The 23690-nt window shown below is 56.9% G+C and overlaps 1 protein-coding gene across 1 annotated transcript; it reads left to right on the plus strand.

The window, feature by feature from the left end:
- The first annotated feature begins 1787 nt into the window (after window positions 1-1787).
- TUB (TUB bipartite transcription factor) lies at window positions 1788-22867 on the plus strand. Its single transcript, XM_016213969.2, has 12 exons — window positions 1788-1851; window positions 10860-10911; window positions 11385-11547; window positions 14840-14968; window positions 16223-16390; window positions 17598-17719; window positions 18103-18300; window positions 18628-18740; window positions 19556-19673; window positions 21391-21489; window positions 21714-21885; window positions 22350-22867. The coding sequence occupies exons 1-12, from the start codon at window positions 1814-1816 to the stop codon at window positions 22481-22483; spliced, it is 1506 nt and encodes a 501-aa protein (XP_016069455.1). The 5' UTR covers window positions 1788-1813; the 3' UTR covers window positions 22484-22867.
- Window positions 22868-23690: the final 823 nt, after the last annotated feature.

Here is a 23690-nt window from a genome sequence, read left to right on the forward strand (position 1 = left end):
AGCCCCGAGAGACAGGCTGTGTGTTGTGTGTATGTGCACGTGCAGTGCATGAACTGTGTAGGCAGGAAGGAGGCCAAGGGCAGGAACTCTGGACCCAAACCACTTGTGTGTGAATCTTAGCTTCACACATTGACCAGCTGTGTCACTTTGGGCAAGATCTTTGCCTTCTCTGTGCCTTGATTTCTTCTGCTGTAAAATGGGTATGATAATAGCACCTAGCTCCTGGGGGGTTGTCAGGATGAAATGAGTTACAGCATATACATGCACCTAACGCAGCTCCTGATGCCCAGCAAATGCTCCAAATCTCTTGGTTATTGTTTTTACAGTTAAAGGCACGGCTGAAAGTCTGGGAGACTTTGAGTGGAGAGTCCTGGCTGTGCACTCAGGGCAGAAGGATGGGGCCTTCCCGCAGCCCAGCTAGCTGTTCTCACACTTTCTCCCACCCAGTCATGCAGTCATGCCAGCCTGGTTAGCACCAGAGGATCCCCACATAGACACTCTTCTGGCATGGTTGGGGGCTGCTGTGGAATCCAGAATGCACAGGATGCTCACATATGGTGTGAGCAGACCCTTCCCGGATCACTGCCTCCTCCAGCCCCTCTGGATTCTTTGCCCTCCACCTCAACATGCCACACCTTGCTTTAAAGTTGGTCCCCACCGTAGCCAGGACCTCCTTGGCACTCGGAGACTTTAAGATTGCCTTTTTTTGGGAGGTTTTGGCTCCTTTTAAGTGGGTCCCTAAAAGGGGCTTTGGAGGACAGAGCTGGTTGCATTTCAGCTCCATCACGTCCTAGCTTTATGTCCTTGGGCACCTTAGCATTCTTGAGCCTTTCTTTTACGGGAATGAGAGACAGTACTTGCCTCTCAAGGCTATTGTGGAGATTAACTAGTATAACTTTATAAGGGCCAGGAATGCAGTAGACAGTAAATGCAATCCTTTCCTTGACTGCTGTGGCTTAGACAGGAAGGACTCCTCTGCTGTGAGGAAACACCTCCTTTACTAAAACCCAAGAAAGGTTTCTTGGGGTAAAGTGAGAACTTGGGGCGGCCCTGGGGGTGGTGGTGAAGCAGCTGGGAAGGTGGGGAAGACCAGCCTCCGTGCTTAGGACCTGAAGGTTCCCCGGGACCTCTTCTGGTCTCCGCCGGCAGCATCCCCTTACCCGCACGACCCCACCTCCCACTTCTCCCGCGCCGGGTCCTCAATCGGAGCAGCGGTTTCCTGCCCCTTGGTGGAGATGGGAAGGGAGGCAGGGAGGTGTTAGGATTATCCCGTTTCCCAGAGTTAGGAACTGAGGCTCGGAGTCGGGGCCCCAGGTGACAGCGCCCCCAAGGCGAGCTCGGGTGCCCATGGGGTCACGTGTGTGGAGCCTGGTTCGCGGCGGTTTCGAGAAGGGGGCTGGGACGTTCGGGACGCCCAGCCGGCCTAGGGGTGGGGTCTCCGCCGGGGCGGGGCGGGGCGAGGAGGAGGGGCGGGCGCCGCGGCCACGCACAGCTCCGACCCTCCGCGCCGGCCCAGCTCCTCCTGCCGCGCCGGCTGCTGGGCCGTCTCTCCCACTTCCACGCGCGCGCGCCGCTCGCCCTCCCGCGGTTGCCCCGCGCGCCCTGTTTCTCGCATCGCGCCGCGCCGCGCCGGCAGCAGCTCGCCGAGCCCGCGGCCGGGGCCCTGGCGTGCGGTGCGGGCCTCCGTGGGGCCCAGCGCCCCGGCCCGGGAGGATGCGGCCCGGGGCGGCCCGGGAGCTGAGCAGGGCCCCCGCGCCGGCCCTCGCTGGCCCCGGCCGCCTGAGCCGCAGCCGCCGCCCCGCCCCCGAGAGACATGACTTCCAAGCCGCATTCCGACTGGGTTCCCTACAGGTACGCGGGCGCGTGTCCTCACCTTTTCTTCAGCTCGGGAGGCGCGGCCCACCACCCTCCACCGCTGAGGGCGTCGGGCAGGGTCGAGGGCGCCGGGGTGCGGGGCACTCTCCCCCTCTAGCCCAGAACCGGGAGCGCGGGTTGGAGGCGCCGGTCTTTCCCACCCCAACTTGGGGGGCCCCGGCAGACTGAACCCGCCTGCCCTGCTCCACCCCTTATCCTCGGGGTTGCTGGAAGGGGCCAATGCTCTGGGCCTACGTGGGCATTATTGGGTCTGGCAGGTCCATGTGGCTTCCAGGGGGGAGAGCGCACATTGCTGTGAGCCCCCTCCTAGGCCCAGCGCTCTGGCTCCCACGCCAGTATAGCTAGCATGGCCTTGAGCACACACCCGTACATCTGCAGGCATGCACCCTGGAGACGTCCCCGCGCTGGGCCAAAGACGCTCCTGCTGGGCCATTCACACACAAAAGCGTGAATTCCTGGAGACAGTTATTCTGAACCAAGAGCACGGCGGCTCATGTACGCATGCACCATGTAGCTCTCCACACACACAAACGTGCATGCTCACACAGATGCAGTGCTATAGATCTATACATGCACACATGCTGCACTTGGAGAGTACCTGACACCTATTACTCACGAGTACTACTCATATCTTTCAGAGATTCATAAATACACTTGCTAACAGGTCTATACCTGGATAACTCAAAATACATAGAGCTGCTTTTACATGCACAAGAGCACTCAAGAACCCAGGCCCACTCAGGGAAGCACAGCCAGGCACTATGGATCTGCCCTAATGACAGCTGGGCTGTCCCACCTGTGTTGAGGTTGGGGCGGGGAAAGGGTCCCTGGGCCTTCACACAGGTGCAGGCCTTTCCCTCATTGACTACCCAATTCTCTCAGTTACCGCTGGAGAGGAGCGCATTGCTATGGCAGCGCCAGATCCTTGGCCACCCATTGGCTTCTTGGTTGCCATGGGCTACAGGGCTGTCTGCAGGCCTGCCAGAGAGGCATGTGTGTAAAAAGGGTCCCGGGCTGCTAGGGTCCACTATGTTCTTGCTGACTCAGGTGCATATGCCTGTGGGTGGTAGAAACAGACCTTCAGGATCTACCTTGTAACACAGCCTGCTCGCAGGAAGGGACCTTATTCCAGCCGCTGATAGAAAATAATTCTGACAGAGCTCTTCTGTGAGTCTGTCCAGACAGCATCTGAAATGGAAACCAGCTGAAAGTGCCCAAGGCTTTGTTAAAGCAGATCCTTCTGCAAACAAGCACCTGTCACTGGCCTGGGGATTTAGGGTTTCTCTTGAGAATTGTTGTTGTCTCTAATCTCGACTCCTTTGCAGGCTTCATGGCTTTCCAGGTTAGAATTTGTGGCTGCCCCTCTTGCCAACACACGTGTATACATACAAGTCACCCATAGGGTTTCCTGCAGACACATGTAATCACACCTTGGAGTCTCACATAGACCAGGGTGATAGTCCCATCAGGGGGCTGGGGCTGGGCTGACTCAGAAGAGCTGCTACTCTGCACAGGTCATCTAGGCTGGGGGCACAGGTAGTTTCTAGAGCATCCTGGCTTTCTTGACACATGTGGGCCAACCTTCTAGAAGACAGTGAAACCCCACAAAATACCATTAACCTTTTCTTGCCACCCAGCAGAAGTGCCTGGGTAGTTCCTGTGGGCTGAGTGGCCTCTGGTGCTGTGGAAGTACCTGTGTGGGGGTTCTTGTGGTGGGGTGGTGGCCACAGACTCACTTAGGAACGGGGGAAAGGGCAGGACTTGTGGCTGTGGATATGGTGATGTGTTTAGCATCTGGCAGATGGGGGACCAGGCTGGCTAATGGTTTAAGGAAGCTCCTCCCAGGAGCCAAGGACCAAAGCAAGCTGTAGAGTGATTGCAAGGGTCTTAGAAAAAGCCTGCCTCAAACTGGGAAGGCTTAACTCTGCCTCTGGAAAAGTGAGACCTAAGAATTCGGGGTTGCCTCTGGGAAATGGCTCTATTCATCAGCAAGTGCCCAGGGCACTGGCATTGTGCAAGGAGTGATTTGGCACTTGCCCAACCCAGACCTGACTACTGCCCCCATTTCTTTCTTGGGCCCACACTCCACCTTGAGTACAGAATCCTGCCCCCCTGGGGGAAACCTAAGCCTGAGGAGCAGCTGGACACCCATGTGGCCTTGCCCTGCTTGCTGTCACATTGCTCTGTCACCCTTGCCTTTTTGCTCTGTGGCAGGGAAGGTAGGTGTAGAGCTGGGGGCAGGCTGTACTTAGAAGTTGTCAGAATCTCTTCTGCCTTGCTGGGGTCTCTCTCAGCATGCACTGAGCCTAAGAATGCAGTGGACCTGGGGTATATGCTTCCAGAATGGGGAGACCTGGGCTGAGAAGAGGAGATGCACCTTGCCTCTTGCATTAAGGGGGCTGCTGGTTGCAGTCTCAGCCACATGCCTGTCTGATTGATCATAGATAAAACTGGGGCAGAAGACAGGCAAGGCAGTTTACTTGCAAGTGTGGGTGATGGGCACCTGTGTATGTGCTTTGGCATGAGGTTTCCCTAATGTCGCAGCATGTCAATGGGAATGTGTCATTTGGTTTGGGAGTGAGAGGTTAGTTGATTCCTTGTTAACTCTGCTGGTGCGGGTTCTGCCCCCTTATGATGGTTGCACCTGCGCTCCCTGGGCCTAGCTCATTTTCTTTGAAGCAGTGACAATTGCTGATAATCTTCTTAAGGGTAATTGTGGCTCACTTTATAATGATCATGGGTTAATCTCACATGCTGACTCAGAAGGAAGACCTTTAGTTGATAAAGTTTAACAATTGGAATAATTTGCCTTTCATTTTTTTCTATTATTATAACTAATTCCATTTCTGCCATTTTCTCCCCATCTGTGTTCTTGAGCAGTGTTAAATGCCCCTAGTTCGTGACCTTACAACCTTTTGTAAGTTGTAGGTGGAGCACTGAGGGTCAGAAAGGACTTTGCTGTCCTCAGTGCTGCCTTCGTGGTCCTGCCGCCGTTGCCTCGTGTCTCTCTCACCAGGCCATGAACAACTGGAGAGCAGGGACCTCATCGGGTGCCTGGCTGTGTGCCTGGCATGATCCAGCATGGACGAGATGCCCACTACTTTGAATCACAGTGACACCCCATGGTAGCTTTTAGGAGGTCCCTGCTCCCACCAGGTTCTCTGCACATCTGAGGGATTCAGCACTCTTCCTCCACAGTGGGGCTTCTGGAGTCTCTAGGTCACAGAAGGAGGCTCTCAGGCTGGAAGGTCCTTCCAGGCCACAGAGTCCTGTGTGGATGCCCCTCCATCAGAGGCCACTGTGACCATCAGAAAAGTTTTCCTGGGGTTGAGCCTAAGTGTGTCTCTGGGTTTCCCTCGCTTGGCCCTTGTTAGGATCCTCCCACCACTTCCTCACTTGCTTTCCGGGGAGCAGAGTGACTACTGATTAAGTGAGACCACTGGCTTTGCGGTTCTGCCTTTGGTGGAGCCCCAGACTCCAGAAACTGTGGCCTGTTGCCTCACCTGGCAACAGGGAGGAGGAGCAGTGCCTGTGTGACCCTGCTAGATCCACGGTGACTCTCTCTCCACTCCTTTCCCAAGCCGTGTTGTGGTGTCTTCTTGCTGCTGCCTGGGGTGGAAGGAGCAGAGGAAACACAAGGTGGGCAGAGCTGACTGAGGGACAGCCCTGTGGGTGCCTCAGCTTGGCCTCTGCCCTCTTCCAGCTCGGGTTCTAGAGCCACACGCAGTGTCCAGTTGTCCAGCACCAGGCAGAGTGAGGCTATTTTTTCCTCACTCTGGACCCTGCTCCTGTTGCAGCCCTCAAGCCCACCCTGTCCCATGGGATGGCCTTGACTCCCTGACCAGTAACCTTGAGGCCTCTGTAAACAGAACCCCAAAGTCTTTCCTCAGGCTGTGCGGGCAAGACCTGGGTGTTGTGACCCGCTTATGAGACTTGACCTTCTGTTAGCTTTCTGCTTGTCAGCCTCTTTGCTGCCTTTTCAAGGTCTTCTCAGTTCCTACTGTCTTAGTGAGCAGTTTAGGACGTCTTCAACTTCGAGTTACCTGAGCAGCCTGCCTTGTTTTCGGCTCATTGAGAAACGTGCTAACCAAGAGAAGCAAGATGCTAGAAACCTTCTTTGACTCTGGCATGACCCACTTTTGCAGAAACCTTTGAATGTCTGTCTAGTTGGACTAGCGTGGCACTCACATCGCTCTTCTTGCTCACAAGTTATCATCGGTTGCTGGTCCCTGCGATTCCCTGTGGGTGCCTGGCTGTACTTACTGGCTTTCCTTTTTTTCTACTAGTCATGAGGTCATGTGCCCTGACTTGCTGGGAACTTGGGCTTGCTCCTAGTGGCCACTTGTCTTCTGCTACTCAAACCACCCGTCCAGCTAGCTGTTCAATTAACCCCTTTCACAGTCTTAACCTGAGGCCTATGCTGGCCCACTGATCTGCAGACTACAGTTTTTTACCCCAGCTGAACACAAGGTTGCATTTGCACATTCAGCCTTATAGCAACTCCTCAAATTCTTTGTGTTCCTGAGAGATCACCAGCTGTGGCTCAGGGTCCTTATTTGCATGGCTGAGGAGTAGAATCACCTGTGTCACTTGCTTTAAAAGAGAGAATGAGATGGGGGTTGAGTCTGGGGCATCTTCCCCAACAGTTCTGAATCGCCAAGTCAGGGCTGAGTGCCCCTAGCAGTTCCAATACACCTGGTAAGCTGGGGAGCCAGTGGCTGGAATGGAGACGCCTTATCGCTGGAGGCTGGGACTCTTGTGAGCAGCATGGTTCTCTCCCTTCTGGAGCTGCCCCCCACCCCCACCCCTGTTCCTACACTCACTGTGTTTCCACGATGTTCTGAGCAGCTACTAGGCCAGTGATTTTCAACCAGTGTGTCACAAGAATTTTTAAAACATACAGTACCTGACTGTTTGCACTGATCTCTTTTCCCCTTAGATTGGCAAATAAAAAAATGGCAACAGCCAACACTACAGTAGCTATCTGGTGTGAATGAACCAAAATTGTGCCTTTTTGTTGTTGTTAGATCAGCACAAAATTTAATACATTTTTGGGTGTACTGCAGAATTTTAGTAATTAGTTTGTGTGCCATGAGATGAAAAGCGTTGAAAATCGCTGCACTAGGCACTGGAAGCCTAGATGTGCTGGGGGAGTGGGGAGGGTGTCTGGCAGTGGGCACAGGGGTTGTAACCAGGTACCCTGGGTGGTCTTTCCTTCCCTGACAGCCCACTTCCGTTTTCCCTGGGTCCAGCAGGGTTGCTTCCACTGTGACTGAGGGGGACGAATGAGGGCAGGAAGGGGGAGGGTGAAGTGGGCATGGAGAGTGCGTCTGCCCCTAGGTTGGCCTTGCCCCCAGGCCTCTGATAGCTCAGGTGGATTAGCTGGAGCACGTAGCATGAGTCTAAGGATGGGTGGGAACTGGCTTCCTAAATATGTTGGCTATGTCTGGCTTTTCCAGCCCATGGGAGAAGTGCCCCTGCCCTCATTTGTTGTCAGGTGTGGTTCACTCCTCAGATACCTGTCTGGCCTCAGGGGAAGCAAGGGGATGTGAGGGGCTGTCTCCCTGGGAGGTTAAGGGGCCACCTCAGTGGCCAGTGCTTTCCTGGGCCTCCCTGGTCTGGCCCCCAGCAGGAGGTGACCGTAATGAAGGAGCCACCAGGATCAGCTGGAAGACCATCCGTGAGGGCCCTGCCTCCTGTCCCCGTCTCCTGGCGGGGCTGCAGCTGGCAGCCTGGGCTTGGCAGTGATTCCATAATTGGAGCCCGAGTCATTAAAAAGCCATTACTGTCTCCTCTCATGGTTATCGTTCATTGTGGCCTAGAACAGTGCCTGTGGAAAGAGGCGGGCTCGGTGTGTTGGTGAGGAGGGAAGATGCCTGGGAGAGATGCTGGAGTGGGCGGTGGAAGGCAGGGCTGTCCGGTGAGGGCAGGGCCTGGGCCTGCTGAGCGTGGGCTCTGCTCTCCCTGGAGACAGCCATCATGTTGTCATTGTGCTCCACAAACGCTGCTGTTATTCACCAGGGACAGATATTGTGCGCTCCAGACACGGTGTCAGGCAGACACACGCAGCCAGGGCGACCTTGTCCTTGCTAGGTGACTGTGGCCCACTTGGACCTTTGCAACTCTCCTGGAAACACTGCACCTGCTTCCCTCCCCTACTGTGCCTGCTCCTTGAGCCGCCTCGTTTAGGTGGACTTCTGGGGGCCTCCTGGGCGGCCTTGCTCAGCCAGGTGCACTCTAATCCTCCAGGCACATGCTTCTCCCCAGCTGCCCCCCAACCCTGCGCTCACCCTTCCCGCGGCTCCACCATGCCTGGTGGGAAGTGAGGTGGCAGGCGGCTCTCTGGGCACTTCCAGGACGTCCGAGTTTCTGGACTTCTTCAAGGCCAGCCCTTGGGTGCACCCATCTTCCTCTGAAGGCTGGTGGTTGTCTGTCCTATCTACACTCTTATCCAGGACCCGTGTTCACAGGCTGTGGCTGTGGCATTATCCCCCTCAGGAAATGCAGGTGGGGACAGAGGAAAAGGAGTGATGTTTTTCATGGAAAGCAGCCTCTTTCCCTGCGCATAACGTGGAAAGTCCACAGCAGTGTGGTAGGAAAACAACCCCCATGCACGGATAAGGACATGAGGGGTGCACTGTGGCTGGAACCGTCTTTTGTCAGTCGGGCAGCCCCTGTGACCCAGCAGCTCCGTAGATGGCTTTGCCAATGTGAGCTTACCTCTCAGCTGGATGTCCCCTTTCCTAAATGACTCATGCACTGTGGAGGTCATCGTTTTCCTGCTCAGCCAAGCCCAGTGCCTGGATGACCCAGATGACTGCCCCAGCCCTGTAAAAGGGCAGGTGGCTTGCATCACCCGAAGGAGCCATGACGTGGCCTCTTCTGCTGGCTGGAAGGGGAACCAGCACTGTGTTGTGGAGGTGACCTGGGCTTCTGTGGCCAGGCCACTAGCACAGAACTGGGATTGCAGGCTGCCCTGTGCATGCCCAGAATAGAACTTCACAAGCAGAGCCCAGGTGGATTTCAGGCCCCATTGCTCCTGTCAGCCAGGTGTCACACACAGACCACACTGCAGTTTCCTCGGTGTCCTGGAAATGGTGTATGAGTGTGCAGTGCTCACTGCAGACATGTGGACAGTGGTGTTTGGGACTGACCCTTCATGGGCAGTGCTTTGCCCTGGTGGTGTTCAGACAGGGCAGTGATTGCAGGTAGAGAGACAGGTGGAAGAGTTGTAGCCTCTCAGACCTGGCAGGGCCCCGGGCACCCTGCTGCTGCCCTCCAGCTGTGGTGGGTGCCTTCTGTGATGGGACATCCACCACCCCAGCCAGCTTGAGGTTTTAGGAGCTGGTTCCCTGTCCTCTGGTCCTGGCAGTGCCCTCAGGGAGTCCCAGTGCAACTGTGTGCTGTTAGGTGGGTGGGCAGTTTTAGGAAGATGGAGGTCTAACTTAGAAGCATGTCTGTCGAGTTTTCTCCTGGGCTGTGGCAACCGAGGTTTTGGCGAATAAGGCTGTTCTGTGCACGGCCTTGATCATAGTCAGGCCTCCGCTGAGTGCAGAGCCGCCCATGCGTGTCAGGAGCCTTCCAGGTGGCAAGTGGGTAGGACGCTGTCGGTTTACAATGTGCAGAGCCCTCATCAGTGTGGCCTGGGGTGTGGGCGGTGGGCTGTGATCGTGGACTTCCTGCAGGTCTCTGGCTGGCTTCCCCAGCCCACAGAAACGTAAGTAGTTTGGATGAGCAGAAGGGACATTTAAGGTGAATATTTCAGCCAGAAGGGTTGCTACTGTTATCAGGAGGCGATGGAAATGGCTCCACTTTGTCCTTGGGGTGATTTGACCTCATCTTTCCCCCATCTGTGCACACTGTACTCACTGCACACAAGCCCGCCCACCTCTTACATAGTTGTTTGCATGCATATATCAACGTGTGTGCTTACACAGGTAGATGCACTCCCACATCTGACACTTCCTGGTGTGTGCACTTGCACAAGATATACTTACAGCCTCTCACACACAAACTCCATGCCCTCTGGCATGTAACTGGGCCAGTGCAGCCAGGCGGTTCCCAGAGCTCAGGCCCTCAGGCTCCACCCCCACCCCTCACAGCTGTCCTGGCCTTGGGTCTTATCGAATTTGGGGCCTAGGTCCCATGTATATGTCTTGGACTAGAAAGAAAATTAAGTGGTTTGAATTACCAGCTCCCTGCTTGTGCTCTTGCCTTCCTGGGAGGCAGGGCCAGTCTGTGTGAGACGACACTGACTGTCCCAACACCTTAGGGACTCAAGGTTTGATGCCCTGGTGCTGCCTGGCACCACATCTGTGGCCAGGGAGGGGCCCAGTGGCCGGTTGCTGGACTGTGTGTTGATGTGCTGTGTCTGCTCTGCAGACGTCCCTACCCACCGTCAGCCCTGCCCTGAGGGACTGATTGGTTACTTGGCCTCACTCCCAAGTGAGGGGACCCTTATCCTCAGTGAGCAGTGTCAGCACCACTCTGCCAGCTAGAGAGTCAGGAGTTTGAACAGATGGGGAGAGGGTCTGCCCAGAGGACCCAGCTTTCTCCAGAAAGCACAGAGAGACTAGGGGAAGGGCTGGTGAGATCTGAGGGAGCCCAAGGGGGCAGGTCCCTGGTCTGAAGCGTGGCCTTGGGCCTGGCCTGTGCCCGATGCCTCTGGACAGGTTCCCTTGAACTCAGGACTTGCTCATGGGCCCAAGGGGAGAGTCTTCTGGACTTACTGGGGCTAGGCTGACTGGGAAGTCCTTGGGGCAGCAGGGATCTCAGCAGAGATGAGCTCCCAGAGCCACAGAAATATGGCTCTGGCCTTTCTGTCTTGAGCTGGTTCCCAGGTATAGCCTCACCCTTTCTCTCTCTCATGTGGGCAGCAGCCATGATGGGAGGGTTTGAAGAACCCAGATGTGCTGGGTGAGCTCTGGGCTACATCCTGGCACTACATTCAGGCAGGCCCTGAACACCGCTCTCTCCCTCCGCAGTGTCTTAGATGATGAGGGCAGCAACCTGAGACAGCAGAAGCTCGACAGGCAGGTGAGTGAGGCTGGGGCCAGGTGGGAGGGGAGTCAGCACTTGCTGTCCTCGCCAGAGTCTGGGTTGGGATCAAGGGAACAGCAGGGGGCCTGCCTCCTTCCCGGGGTGGTCCTGACTGGTAGAGAGAGGGGCCCTCCCAGAGCAGCTTAGCATTAGCACTGACCAGTACGCCGGGTTTCTGCCACGCAGGCCAATGGCGGGGGTTGGAAGGGGGGACACTGATATCTGTGCTGTGGTCCTGCCAGCACAGCTTCCTGGACTGAATGTTGCCTCCTTTTTCTGGACCCCAAGTCTTAGGGCACCGAGGACATGAGGCCTTGGCCCAGAGTGGGCTTTGTACCCGATTGTGATCTCTAGAACAAGCTGAGCAAGCAGGGCCTTCTCCCCGTCATTCTGGGAGCCCTAATTGGGTGGGGGCAGCGGGCTGCCCTCTCCAGCCTGCGGAACTCTGTGCCTGTCTGGTGCCTCTGCAGCGGGCCCTGCTGGAGCAGAAGCAGAAGAAGAAGCGCCAGGAGCCCCTGATGGTGCAGGCCAATGCTGATGGGCGGCCCCGAAGCCGGCGGGCCCGGCAGTCAGAGGAGCAGGCCCCCCTGGTGGAGTCCTACCTCAGCAGCAGTGGCAGCACCAGCTACCAAGGTACACCCCGCCCTTGGGACGGCCTGGGGAGGCCCCAGTGTGGTGGCTCCACACCCCTCAGGGACTTCTGCTGATCTGGGCAGGCAAGGGGCCTTCTGTCAGGGCGTGCACAGGCTGAGCGTGGCTCCCAGCCCGTGTGGACAGCTGAGTAGGCGGGCAGAGGGAGGCTGGGACCTGGAGCTTTGGGCTTCTGGGTCAGGTGCTGGAGTCAGAAGCTAAAACTGTGGATCTGGGAGTTCGAAAGGCAAGGTTTCTGCTCTGGAGAGTTTCCCCAAGAGCAGGAGGCAGCTCCTGGGAGCAGAACGGTCTGCTCCCCATGGGTATTCTTCTTCCTGAGAGGAATTCACCCCAACATCCTACACCAGCTAGTGTCTCCTGTGACAGACACTTACTGCCTCCTCTCCCTGGGCTCCCTGCACCCTCATTCTGCCTGGCTTCTGACCTACAGATCCCTGCACAGAGTCATGGTGACCAGTCGTCTCCACTACTCCCATCTTAGCACACTGCTTCTCAGCAGAGCCCACTGGGGCAGACTCTCTACAGCTCCCCTGGGGGATGGGGGAGGGTGGTTTTATTGCCTCCCTGAGCTCAGGATCTGACCTGTAGGTAAGAGGACCCCAAGCCAAACAGGGTTGTTCTCTCTGATCCTGAAGGAGAGACTCAGATTCAGTCCCCACTTACCCCTGCTGGTGCAGGTAATCCCAGTGCCTTTTCAGTCAGATGGTGCCTCTAAGAAGGTAGCATCTGGCTTTTGCAGTTGGAAGGAACCGTAGCAACTATGGTGCTCCCTTCCTCTGTGGCTTCCTCAGGACCCGCAGCCTCCAGCCACTTCGAGCTACTGGTAGTTCCCTCAGCTCAGGGCTAACCTTTCTCATCTGACTGCTGGGCCCTCCCCACACCCTGGCCGCACAGCATCTCAGGTTCTGCCAACCCAGCCCTGAGCATAGGCCCCCTTCTCTGTGCTTGAAGGGCAGCACCTAGTGCCCAGTTTTGACACAGCACCCTGGAGAAGCTCCGTGCCCTTTGTGGGCCTTCGTCCCACTGAGGAAACCCATTCGTATCTGATAATAAAGGCACTTGCCAGTGGCTAAGCACAGTGCTAGACACTCTACCTGCCTTATCTCATTTATTCCTCATAGTAAGTCAGTATCCTCACATGATTGATAAGCATTTCGGCTCCAAGGGGATCACTGACTTGCCCATGGTACATTGCTACTGAGCCCTGGGGCAAGGCTTTGACCTCAGGCCTGTCAGACTCCAAATGGCCTTTCCACCATGTATGTCACCTCCCTGCTAGGAAGTCATAGTGATTTCTCTGTGTGGTCTTCGGTTCAAGGCCACAGCTGTATGTCTGTACTCTACCTGAGAGGCCCTTCAGAGGACGGGGACCTCAGCCCAGCGCCGCTGTCTTGGACAGCCAGCTCCCTGGCCCACTCCACGCAGAACTGGCCCCAGGCCCTGCCCTTTCCTGGCAGCCTCCTCCTCACACTTCCTTTACCAGTCTTTTCCCAAGGGTGGCAGTGGTGCCCTGCAGGGAAGGCACCTGGTATTGTGGGTCCTGTGGAGCCTGGCCTGCTGCCAGGTGGGCATCATAGCCCAGCTCTGCCAAGCCTGGCACCTGACCTTTTGGGGCTGCCTATGGGGTGGAAACCTGCCCCTGAACTTTAGGCCCTGCCAGCTTGGGCCACAGGCCAGTGTGGTGGCTTTGAGAGAGTCTTATAGGTCACCGATGAGCAGTCGTCTGGCGGGTGCTTCCTGAGCACTGAACTGTGTGCCAGGCCTGAGAAAGGACCAAAGTCAGAAGACAGAGTTTCTGGTCATGCCACCACCGGTCACCTGCACACCTGTGATTGAGCAAGTCACTGACCCTCTCTGGGTTTGTTTCCTAGGCTGTGAGAAAAATTCTCTATCTCCAGACTTTGTACATTGAAGCAGCCACTGGTTTGAGGTCCAGCCAGTGGCATGCTGTTCTTTGCGGAGAGTCCAACCAGGCTGGCTCATGCTGCTGCTCGTGGTCAGCTCCAAGAGGTGGACACTGCCGGGAGAAGGCTGCTGAGAGTGTGGCTGGCTGGCCTGGGATTGGTGTTACCTAGAGCACCCCGGTCCGCACCCCCAGCACTGGCTGCCTCCTCTGCCCTCTGCTGGCTCTTGGTGTTAAATACAAGGAGAGTTTGACAAAAATCAGAACTGATGGGTTTATCCTGGTAAACACTTTTTGACCTACTGGCCATGCTCATTCATGTTATATATTCATCTAGTTCTTAAATATTTATTGAAGGCCTACTTTGTGTCAGCTTCCAGATTAGAGGCTGGGGATCCCGGGTGAGCACAAACAGGTGTGGTCACTGTTCTCTCATGGACCTTACGACAAAAGGGAAGAGCATTAAACAGATTGTCACAAGTGTGCCTTGCCAAAAGAAGCCAGGCTCTGCATGAAAGTCAGAGCCCCTGCTCCCAGACTAGGGGTCAGGGAGGCTGTCAGAGGAGCTGGAATCTGCAGAAAGAGTGGGAATTAGTGGGCAGGCAGCATCAGAGGGCAGTCCAGGCAGTGGGACGGCGAGAGCGAGCCCCTGTGGCGAGAGGGAGTCCATTGTGCACCAGGCACCGAGAGAGCGCGGTGTGGCTGGGACCTAGAAGGCGTGGGAGGTGCGGTGTGCTCAGTTAGGCCAAGGCTAAGGGGCTGGAGATGGAGGAGCCAGACCTGCAGAATCTTGTGCTTCATCTTAAGAGCAGTGAGAAACCAATCTGGGACTTTGAGCAGACTGGAGCTCTGACATGTAAAGAGTTTGGAGGCCACCCACTGTGACCCTTTCAAGGCCTCTGTTACTGTGCAGCTCCCAGTGTTCGGGAATGACTGCCCTTCCAGTTACCATGGGCTCATCCCTTGAGAGCAGTGCAGGCCCCTGGAGTGCTGGCTCTAGTTGTGGTCTCTTCCAAGAGCTGCAGCCTTTTCTGTCTTCATCCACAGTCTCTGATGACCCACATTCTCCCAGACATGTTTCCTCCCCCTGCCCAGGCTCAGACGGTTTGCTGGCCCAGAACTTTGACAGCTCTGCTTCTTAGTTGATCATGGTGTGGGCAGGCTGGGGGTGCTGCCTCCCTGCCCTGAGCACCTGTGCCTGGTAGAGGTGGGTGCTACAGGGGCCCTGCTGGGGCATGGTGCTGTTGGAGGACGTGGGAAATATGCTGGGAAGTGTGTTTGAGTCAGAGCTCTGGCCTCACCTAGTACCCGTCTCTCTCTCTCCCCCTCCCTCTGACTCTCTGGCTCTCTCTCTCTCTCTCTCCTGAGCAGTGCAAGAGGCCGACTCACTTGCCAGTGTGCAGCTGGGAGCTGCCCGCCCAACAGCACCAGCCTCAGCCAAGAGAACCAAGGCAGCTGCCACCGGGGCCTTGAAGAAGGAGAGGAAGGGGAAGCACAAAGGTTGGCTCCCCGTCCCTGCAGCCTCCTCAGGAGGCCTGGCTCCACCGGAGGGTTGGGGAGGCTTATCTTCCTGACCTGGAGGTCAGGGACTGGGTGGGATGTCCCAGTGAAGGCACTAAATTGTGCTTGGCCCCCAGCTGCCTCACAGGCCTCATCTAGCTCATGGGCCACCTGGGCTGGCCTGTGGGTGAGGGGCAGGCCCTCCATACTGCCAAGAAGTGAAGTCTAGATCAGCTGTGGCCCAGGAAGCCCCTCCCTGCCCAGCTTGGGAACCCTCTGCCACCATTCTGACCCAGGTCACTCCGTCCTGTAGGGCTCCCTGCCTCCCTAGCAACCTGGCCCATCCACCCGTAGCCTCCCAGTCATCACGTGGGCTTCCGCCACTCCCTAGTCCCAGTGCCACCCTCTGGGCCCACAAACCAGCCCGTTTCCCTGCTCCTCTCTCTCCAGAAAAAATCGCCAGGGATCAGGGACAGTTATGTGGCCCCGGCCCGAGTCCTGTTTCTGTGGGTTGGACACCCTATTTCCTCAACCCCTGTGTATGCGCAGTGGTTTCCAGGCCTCTGGTCGTGGGGTGGGGCAGTGGGGTGCCAGGGGCACAACTTCTGGGGCTGACTGCTGCATTGTGGACCTAGCCCACCCAGACAGGGCGGCTGCCACCGTGTGGGCCAGGCCTCGCTTCTGTTGCTGAAGCTGTGGCCACTTGGGGAGGAAGGTGGACTGGGCTGGGAGATCCTCCACATGGGAAGGCAATCCTCCACATGGGAAGGCGAGTGTGTGCCAACCTCAGCCGTTTTGAAGGGGCTCATGTGTGTTTGCTGACGTGTGAGCTGAGTGTGTCTGTCTGTGAGAGAATGAACATGAGCAGTGGTCACTCCAGCTGGCCTCACCCTGAACCAGTGGTGGCCTCGCTGTGGTCTGGATGCGTCTTTGTTCCCCATCTTGTCTTTTTCACTGTGCAGTTGACTTTGTAAGTGGCTGCCGTTGGCCTAGGGATGTGAGGCATTTCAGACCCACTCTCGGCAACTAATTTGGGGGACCAGCGGAAGAAACAAAACCCACGTCCCTTCATAGCTTACCGATCATTAAGAGGCTGACAGCAATCCTTAGTTTTTTAAAAGTCAGTTTTGCAAATAAAGTTTTGCAGAGGGGCGGGTCCCCCCACCTCATCCCTCACCCACTCCATTGGCCGTCTGTGGATCCAGCTCTCCCCTCCCCACTCCGGATTGACTCAGGAGTGTCCGTGGCCTGCAGGCGCTGGCGGGCCAGTGGCTCTGGCAGAAGACAAGTCTGAGGCCCGAGGCCCCGTGCAGATCCTGACTGTGGGCCAGTCGGACCACGCCCAGGACGCAGGGGAGACGTCAGCTGGTGGGGGCACACAGCCCAGCGGGCAGGACCTCCGTGCCAGGATGCAGAGGAAGGGTGAGCCCCGTGGGGGTCCAGTGACCACCCCCAAAGCTCAGTTGCAGGTTCTCAGATGCACCCTTTTTAGGGAGCATGGCCCTTCTGTGTCTGTTCCAGCCCATCACAGACCCTGGTAGGGGACACTTGGAGACCCATGAGGAAGTTGGGCAGGGGCCCCTGATAAGCCCAGGGAAAGGGAAAGAAGTGTGAACCAGGGTAACCAGCCAACCCACTTGTATCGCCTGCCCCCAGGGAGGCTCAGGTTTGGGAACAGATTTCCTTTCCCTTTGGTTCCTTTGAAAAAGCTTCTTTTGCCCTGGCCGGTTTGGCTCAGTGGTTAGAGCGTTGGCCCGCGGACCCCAGGGTCCTGGGTTTGATTCCGTGTCAAGGGCATGTACCTCGGTTGCAGGCTTGATCCCTGGCCTGGTCGGGGCGTGGGTGGGAGGCAACCAGTCCATGTGTCTCTGTCACATTGATGTTTTTCTCTCCCTCTCTCTCTCCCTCACTCTTGCTCTCTCCCTCCCTCTTCCCTCCCCTCCACTCTCTAAAAAAATCAATGGAAAAAATATCCTCAGGTGAGGATCAAAAACAAAACTGCTTTTGTAAAATGTTACCTTGTTTGCTGAGCTAGGAGGGCAGGGCCAGGATGCTGAGTCAGGGCAGATCCTCCTGGGAAACCTGCTGCCCAGATAATTTCCCCACTGTGAGCCCTGCCCCAGGGGCCCCTGGAGTGGGGTGGCCGAGGGAAGCCCGGCCTTGCCCCACGGTCTGAAGAATCAGATCAGAGACAGCTTCTGGAGAAAGGGCTGTTGGGGTAACTTGAGGGTGCAGATGGTGTTGGGGTGGGCCTGAGGGCAGGCTAGGAGAGGGGGAGCCAGCCCTGCACGGGAGGCGAAGTAAGAAGCTGAGCCTTTCTGGAACATGTGCTGTGGCCTGGGCCCTGGGAGGCCAGAGGCCAGAAGTGGAGGCTCCCAGCGCAGGGTCAGCTCCTCAGTTCTTGCTGCACAGGAGACAGGCACTGTGAGTGTTAGAGGAGGGGGTCTGACGGAGGGCCTGCCTGAAGCTGGAGGGGGCACCCCCCCAGGATGGTGACCAGTTCCAGCATGCACCTGAGAGCCAGTGTCCTCGTGTGTGTCAGGATGTGTGGGAGTGTGAGTGTGCGCGCAGGTGTGGATGCGAGCAGGCAGCTGGTGTGACACGCCTCCCCACTGCCCCCTGGGCCCAGGCATCTCCAGCAGCATGAGCTTTGAGGAGGAGGAGGAGGAGGAAGATGAGAACAGCTCCAGCTCCTCCCAGCTGAACAGCAGCACCCGGCCCAGCTCTGCTACTAGCAAGAAATCCCTCAGGGTGAGTGAGCTGGGTGGGTGGCAGTGTGCCCAGGCTGGAGGGGAGTGTGGATGGAGCAGTGATGGTGAGGGCCGCGCCTGGGCTGGCCCGAGAGCTGCTCTGGCCTGGGCTCTCCTGTCCTCCCGCCTGGTCGGCCAGGCCAGGAGGCGGGGAGCTGGAGCTGGACAGGATGACCTCTGCGACCCTGCCCCTACCCTCTGTCTCTACCCCCAGGGATAGCTGAGGGAGGGAAGGGCTGGGAAGCTAGCTGACCACCACAGGGCTGGGCTGGCCAGCCCGCATCCGGGGACTCTGCCCCGTCTCTCACCACCTCATCAGGAGACACCTCTGGACCCCAGGCCCCCGAGTTCCAGCTTCTCAGGCTCCTGCTCTCGCCCCTGTAGGAGGCAGCCTCGGCCCCCAGCTCAACAGCCCCAGAGCCTTCGGTGGAGGTTGAGGTCCAGGATCTCGAGGAGTTTGCACAGAGGCCAGCCCCCCAGGGTATCACCATCAAGTGCCGCATCACGCGGGACAAGAAGGGGATGGACCGGGGAATCTACCCTACCTACTTCCTGCACCTGGACCGAGATGATGGGAAGAAGGTGAGGTTGGCCTGGATGTGCCTGTCACCTGGGCAGCTTGAGGGCCTGGGGGCTGAGATGTGACTGGCAGCCCCAGATCCAACACTGACCTCTCGGTTCCCCCACAGACAGAAGCCCTCGCGCCTGGTCAGTGCACACCTTTGTGTCTGTCAGTGCATGCATACACGTGTGCACCTCTGTGCTTGCCCGTGCGAACATGTGTGCACAGTATTCAGGGGCTGAAGGGAGGGGGAGTCCCTCGTGTGAGCGTGGGTGTGTGAGTTGCAACCATGATTGTGTGTGGACCAGAAGCTGGGCCTGGAACGTGACCTTACTCTGCTCCCCAAGGTGTTCCTCCTGGCGGGAAGGAAGAGAAAGAAGAGTAAAACTTCCAATTACCTCATCTCTGTGGACCCAACAGACTTGTCTCGAGGCGGGGACAGCTACATCGGGAAACTGCGGTACCAGCACTCCCCAGGAAGGGGGTGGGCAGGCTCTCTAGAGGGCATCTGGTCCCTGAAGGAGATCTAGGCCAGGGGTCGGATCCTCTCCTCCTATCCTCTCTGTCCCTCAGGCCCAACCATAGGCTCTGTGCCAGCCTAGAGCCAGACTTGCCCCCGCCACTCTAAGCTGCGCCCAGCCAGTTGGGGCACAGGCCCACCCAGAGTGATGGATCAAACCCCAGATTTCACTGATGTGTAGGCCACCATGTAAGTCACCTTGGCACCATGGCCAGTGCTGAGGGGCAGGACTGAGAGTGAGACCGTGATGGAAGAGACTCCCACCCTGGAGTGAGGGGAAGCTCTGAGCTAGCCTCGAGGGAGGAGGGTTTGCTGAGAAACGGAGTGCCAGATGTGGGGAGAGTAAGTCAAGCTTAGAGGGAAGGAGCCAAAGCTGTGGAGGTGGGACTGGACCAGGACTCAGGCTGGGTAGGACAGAGGAGATCAGCTTATCCAGTCTGCATGGGGTGCTGAGGTCCCTCTACAGTCTTGCCAGATGCCATTGTTCGCTCACGTCTGTTCCTCCAGGGAAACACTCTGTGGAACCCCGATTTCCCTCCCTGAATTTCCCTTAAACCAGGATCCTCTTTGATTCAGCTCAGAGCAGGTCCAGGCCTTTTGCCCTTTAAGATGGGGATTCAGTAAGCAGTGTGCCCCCAGGTCGGCTCCTGGCTCAGCCCAGAATTCTTTGCAGGCTCCTCAGGACAGACCATTAGCTATTTGCTGCCCTGGGGCAGAGGGTATATGACTCTGTACTGATGGTGCCTGTCCTGCAGGTCCAACCTCATGGGCACTAAGTTCACCATTTATGACAATGGAGTCAACCCCCAGAAGACATCATCCTCTACTGTAGAAGGTGGAACCCTGCGTCAGGAGCTGGCAGCTGTGTGCTACGTGAGTCCTGGGCTCCTGGGTGTCTGGTCTCCAAGTTGGACTTGATGCTCAGGACTGGCTGCCTCATCTGTGGGCTGTCCCACCTGTCTGCGGATAGACAGGCTGCAGGGAGGTGGGCCCCGCCTGGGAGAGCAGCCCTGGCCCTCTCCCCTCCCCCAAGCCCAGACCACAGGTGGCCAGAGATCCGGGATCCAGGCCTGGCTCTACACAGCCCAGCTCTGGAGCCTCCAGGAAAGGAGGGGGCAGGAGACCTGGGTTCTTGTCTGTGCATCCCTTCACTCCCTCTCATGTCCTGCAAGGCCTTTGCATTGTCATCTCACTGAATGCTCGAAGAGCTTGATCTTACACAGATGAGGAAACTGAAGCTCAGAGGTTGGGTCCCTTGCCAATACCACACAGCCCATAAATGACCAAACTGTAATATAAGCACAGGGGATTTCACTTGCTTTTAAAATGAGGGATTGGTACCCCGGCAACCTGGGAATGGGCACTTTACTGAGGCTAAGTGGGAATCCATAGCTGTTTTGCTGTTTTGTATGATCCTCTGGTGCCATCTGCTGGTCAGCTTTGGGGAGGCAGCCTGAATTTCCAAATACTGAGCCCCAACTATGTGCAAGGTACTGTTTGAGGCACTGAGGAAGAGACATAAATTTATAACCTTATGGGACTTAAACCCTTAGCGGAGGAGATAAGAGATAAAGTAGACACAAGCAAAATATGTTCCTGATAAATGCTAAGATGAAAATAAAACACCGAAGAGGGCTATGAAGTGTCCAGGCTTGTGTGAGCTTTTAGGAAGAATGGCAGGGAGGGCCTCACCAAGGTAGCACTGGGGTAAAACCCAGAGGGAAGTGAGAGCCAGCCATGTGGGTGTTGGGGAGAGTACCGCACAGAGAGCACAGGAGTCCTGGACACCTGGCATGTGGAGGACAGCAAGGAGGCTGGTGAGCGCAGTGGAGAGGAACGGTGAGGAGGTAATGGGCTTGTGAGGCCTTGCAGGCCAAGGTAAGACCTTCAGCTTTTACTCTGAACTAGGGAGGAAAACGATATGGCTTAACAGGGCCACTCGCTGTTTTGTGAACAGGTGAGAGGGTGGAGGGGGAGGGGGGCTGGGAATGGAAACAAGGAGTCCACTGAGGCTTTACTGTGATCTCAGTGAGACAGTGGTGGTGAGAAGTAATCGGATTCTTGATTTAATTCGAAGGTAGAGCTGACAGCATCAGCTGATTAGAAGGTGGGGTGTGAGTCCTGGCTTGTGTTGCTCAGTGGTTAGAGCATGTCTGCACACCGAAGAGTCACAGGTTTGACTCCCTGTCAAGGGCAGATACCTGGGTCTCAGGTTCGTTCCCCAGGCCTGGTCGGGAGCATGGGGAAGGCAGCCAATTGATGTGCCTCTCTCACACTGATGTTTCTTTCTCTCCCCACTTTCCCTTCTCTCTTTAAAAAATCAATGGAAAAAAGTATCGAGTGAAGATTAACACAAAAAACAAAACAAGGAGGTAGGGTGTGAGAGGGAAGAGTTAGGTATGGCCCCAAGTAGTTTGCTGTTAAGTGAAGCAAAGGCTGTAAGGGAGCTCACTTCTGGACGTGCTCAGCTTAGAGCTGCCCGGTCAGCTCTGAGGTGGGGTGGTGAGAATGAGCTCGTCATCTTTATCCCTCCCTCCCAGCCTCCCGGCAGTAAGTCACGTCCTCAGGCGGCCACTGTTCTGTTTCCCAGGAGACAAACGTGTTGGGCTTTAAGGGGCCGCGGAAGATGACTGTGATTGTCCCAGGCATGACTATGGTTCACGAGAGAGTCTGTATCCGGCCCCGGAACGTGAGTTTCTCCCCCGCCTCCCCCACCCTTGCCCCCTCACCCCCGCCTCTGCACGAACTTCTAAGAGCAGAACTGCAGCTGGTGTGTCTGTGCAGGAGGCAGTGTGAGAAGCCCGGGGAGTCTAGTGAAACCTAAGGACCCCCAGCCCTGGGCCAGATCCTGTGGCCCCTGGGTTGGTCACAGTGCCAAGGCCCGGCCTGGCTCAGGTAAGGCTGCTCTCCCAGGAGCACGAGACGCTGCTGGCCCGCTGGCAGAATAAGAACACGGAGACTATCATCGAGCTACAGAACAAGACGCCCGTCTGGAACGATGACACGCAGTCCTACGTGCTCAACTTCCACGGGCGCGTCACGCAAGCCTCCGTGAAGAACTTCCAGATCATCCATGGCAATGACCGTGAGTGTCCCTGCCCTTACTCTTACTGTTCACACGCCAGCCAGGGCTGTCGGCTCAGGACTCGGCTCGCTGACCCTGCCCATGCAGGCCAGTGCTGAAGGACACAGTACACAGCTTAGACGAGATGTAAAGACTAGTGACTGGGAGGCCTAGAACCTTCGGAGCCCTGACCCTGGTTCTGTGCACTTGGCAGGGTCTCAGGTGTGGGAGTACCCTGGAAATGTTCTCCCCCACACAGTCCCTGGGAATCTCTCCTCCTTTCCCTGTCTCTTGGTGTTTGTATGCGCCCTTTCCCCTTCCCTCTTCCCTCTTCCCTCCCTCTCCCCTGCCTTTGTCCCAGCTGCTCTGTTTTGCCTCCTGTGGGATTGCCTCGGCCTCTCTGCTGCTCGCTCTCTCTCCCTTCTTCGGGCATCAGCCCTTCCCCATCTCCACCGTCCTTACTCTGCACTCGTGTCTCCTTCCAGCGGACTACATCGTGATGCAGTTCGGCCGCGTGGCCGAGGACGTGTTCACCATGGACTACAACTACCCGCTGTGCGCGCTGCAGGCCTTCGCCATTGCCCTGTCCAGTTTCGACAGCAAGCTGGCCTGTGAATAGAGGCCTTCTCGTGCCCGTCGGGGTTACCTAGCCCAGAGTGGAGCTGTGACCTGTGGAGACAGCCCTCCCTACCCCCTGTACATAGGCCTCCTGCCAGATGAACCTGTGGCTCTCAGTGGGAGCCTGGCCCACCAGCCAGGAACTAGCTCCTCAGCCTCCTCTGTTGAGGCAGAGGAGTGGGGTGTGTGTAAAGGGGCCACAGTGAATTCTGTGCCCCAAGATCAGCACACACACCCACTCTTGGGTTAGCATCCTGCTGCAGTCATGTTTGCCAAGCTGGGAAGGCAGGAAGAGGTGTAGAGGGAGAGGAAGCACAATACGGGGCTGCTGTGGCCCAGCCACCTACTCAGCCCGGGAGTCGATGACCACAGATCCCCACAGTGAGTGTGTCGTGGGCACATCACCTTCACATAGCAAAGGGCTTGGTAGCTGAGCCTGGCCCTTAACTGCGGGAACTCCCCTACTTCAGGCCTCAGTCAGGCCTGGGGGAGGTCACTGGGGTTAGGGAAGGGTGAATGGCAGTACCTTGTCAAGACTGCAGGGACCTGGCCATGGGAATTGGCTGGTGGCCTAGGGTTCTAGCTCATTTGATTTCTCAAGATTTCTCTGTGCGCAGAGCCAGCAGGAGGCCGGCCCTCGAGGCCAGATGTCTTAGAGGATGGGTCCTGCAGGACACAAGCTGAGCATATGGGAGGTGCATGGAACAGGCTTCCTGGACCAGGGCTGTCCTGGGAGTCCTGCCAACTACCCCAGGAGCTCTGCGGAGCAGCCCCTGCACAGGAAACGTGGATGGGCCCAGGTCACCAGCCTGACTACGCACAGGTTGGTGTGGCCAGCGCTATGGCTGGTAAGCTTCAGGTGCTTTTGCCTGTGCGTCACCTCCTCCCACCAGCCTAGATCGTGGTTGCTGAGGGCTTCCCTGTATGCTTCTCAGGTAGGAATGGGACAGGGTGAGGAGGGCAGGGAATATTATAGAATCACTAGAGATGAGATGAGGTGGCAGGACACCTAGAGATCTACTAATACATCTGTTACCTTAGGCAAATCACTCAAAAAATGGCACTGGCCCTGGGTTACCTGGCTGGTGAATGGCATTCAGAACTTCAGCTCACTGGATTTCTTGGTTCCCACCGTTCCCCAAAAAACCACTATCTATGGCTTTTGGGCCTTTCTGGGGCCCAGTCTGGATGCCCTCGCCCCTTTGCCT

Source organism: Miniopterus natalensis, chromosome 11 (genome assembly GCF_054644295.1).
Source record: "Miniopterus natalensis isolate mMinNat1 chromosome 11, mMinNat1.hap1, whole genome shotgun sequence".
Taxonomy (NCBI): Eukaryota; Metazoa; Chordata; class Mammalia; order Chiroptera; family Miniopteridae; genus Miniopterus; species Miniopterus natalensis.

Excerpts from the sequence above, each read along its gene's own strand:
- TUB (XM_016213969.2), top strand. The coding sequence starts at position 1,814 with ATGACTTCCAAGCCGCATTCCGACTGGGTTCCCTACAG. Across the intron at positions 14,969-16,222 it reads GAGGAAGGGGAAGCACAAAG|GCGCTGGCGGGCCAGTGGCT; the intron begins GTTGGCTCCCCG and ends CGTGGCCTGCAG. Across the intron at positions 18,741-19,555 it reads AGCTACATCGGGAAACTGCG|GTCCAACCTCATGGGCACTA; the intron begins GTACCAGCACTC and ends CCTGTCCTGCAG.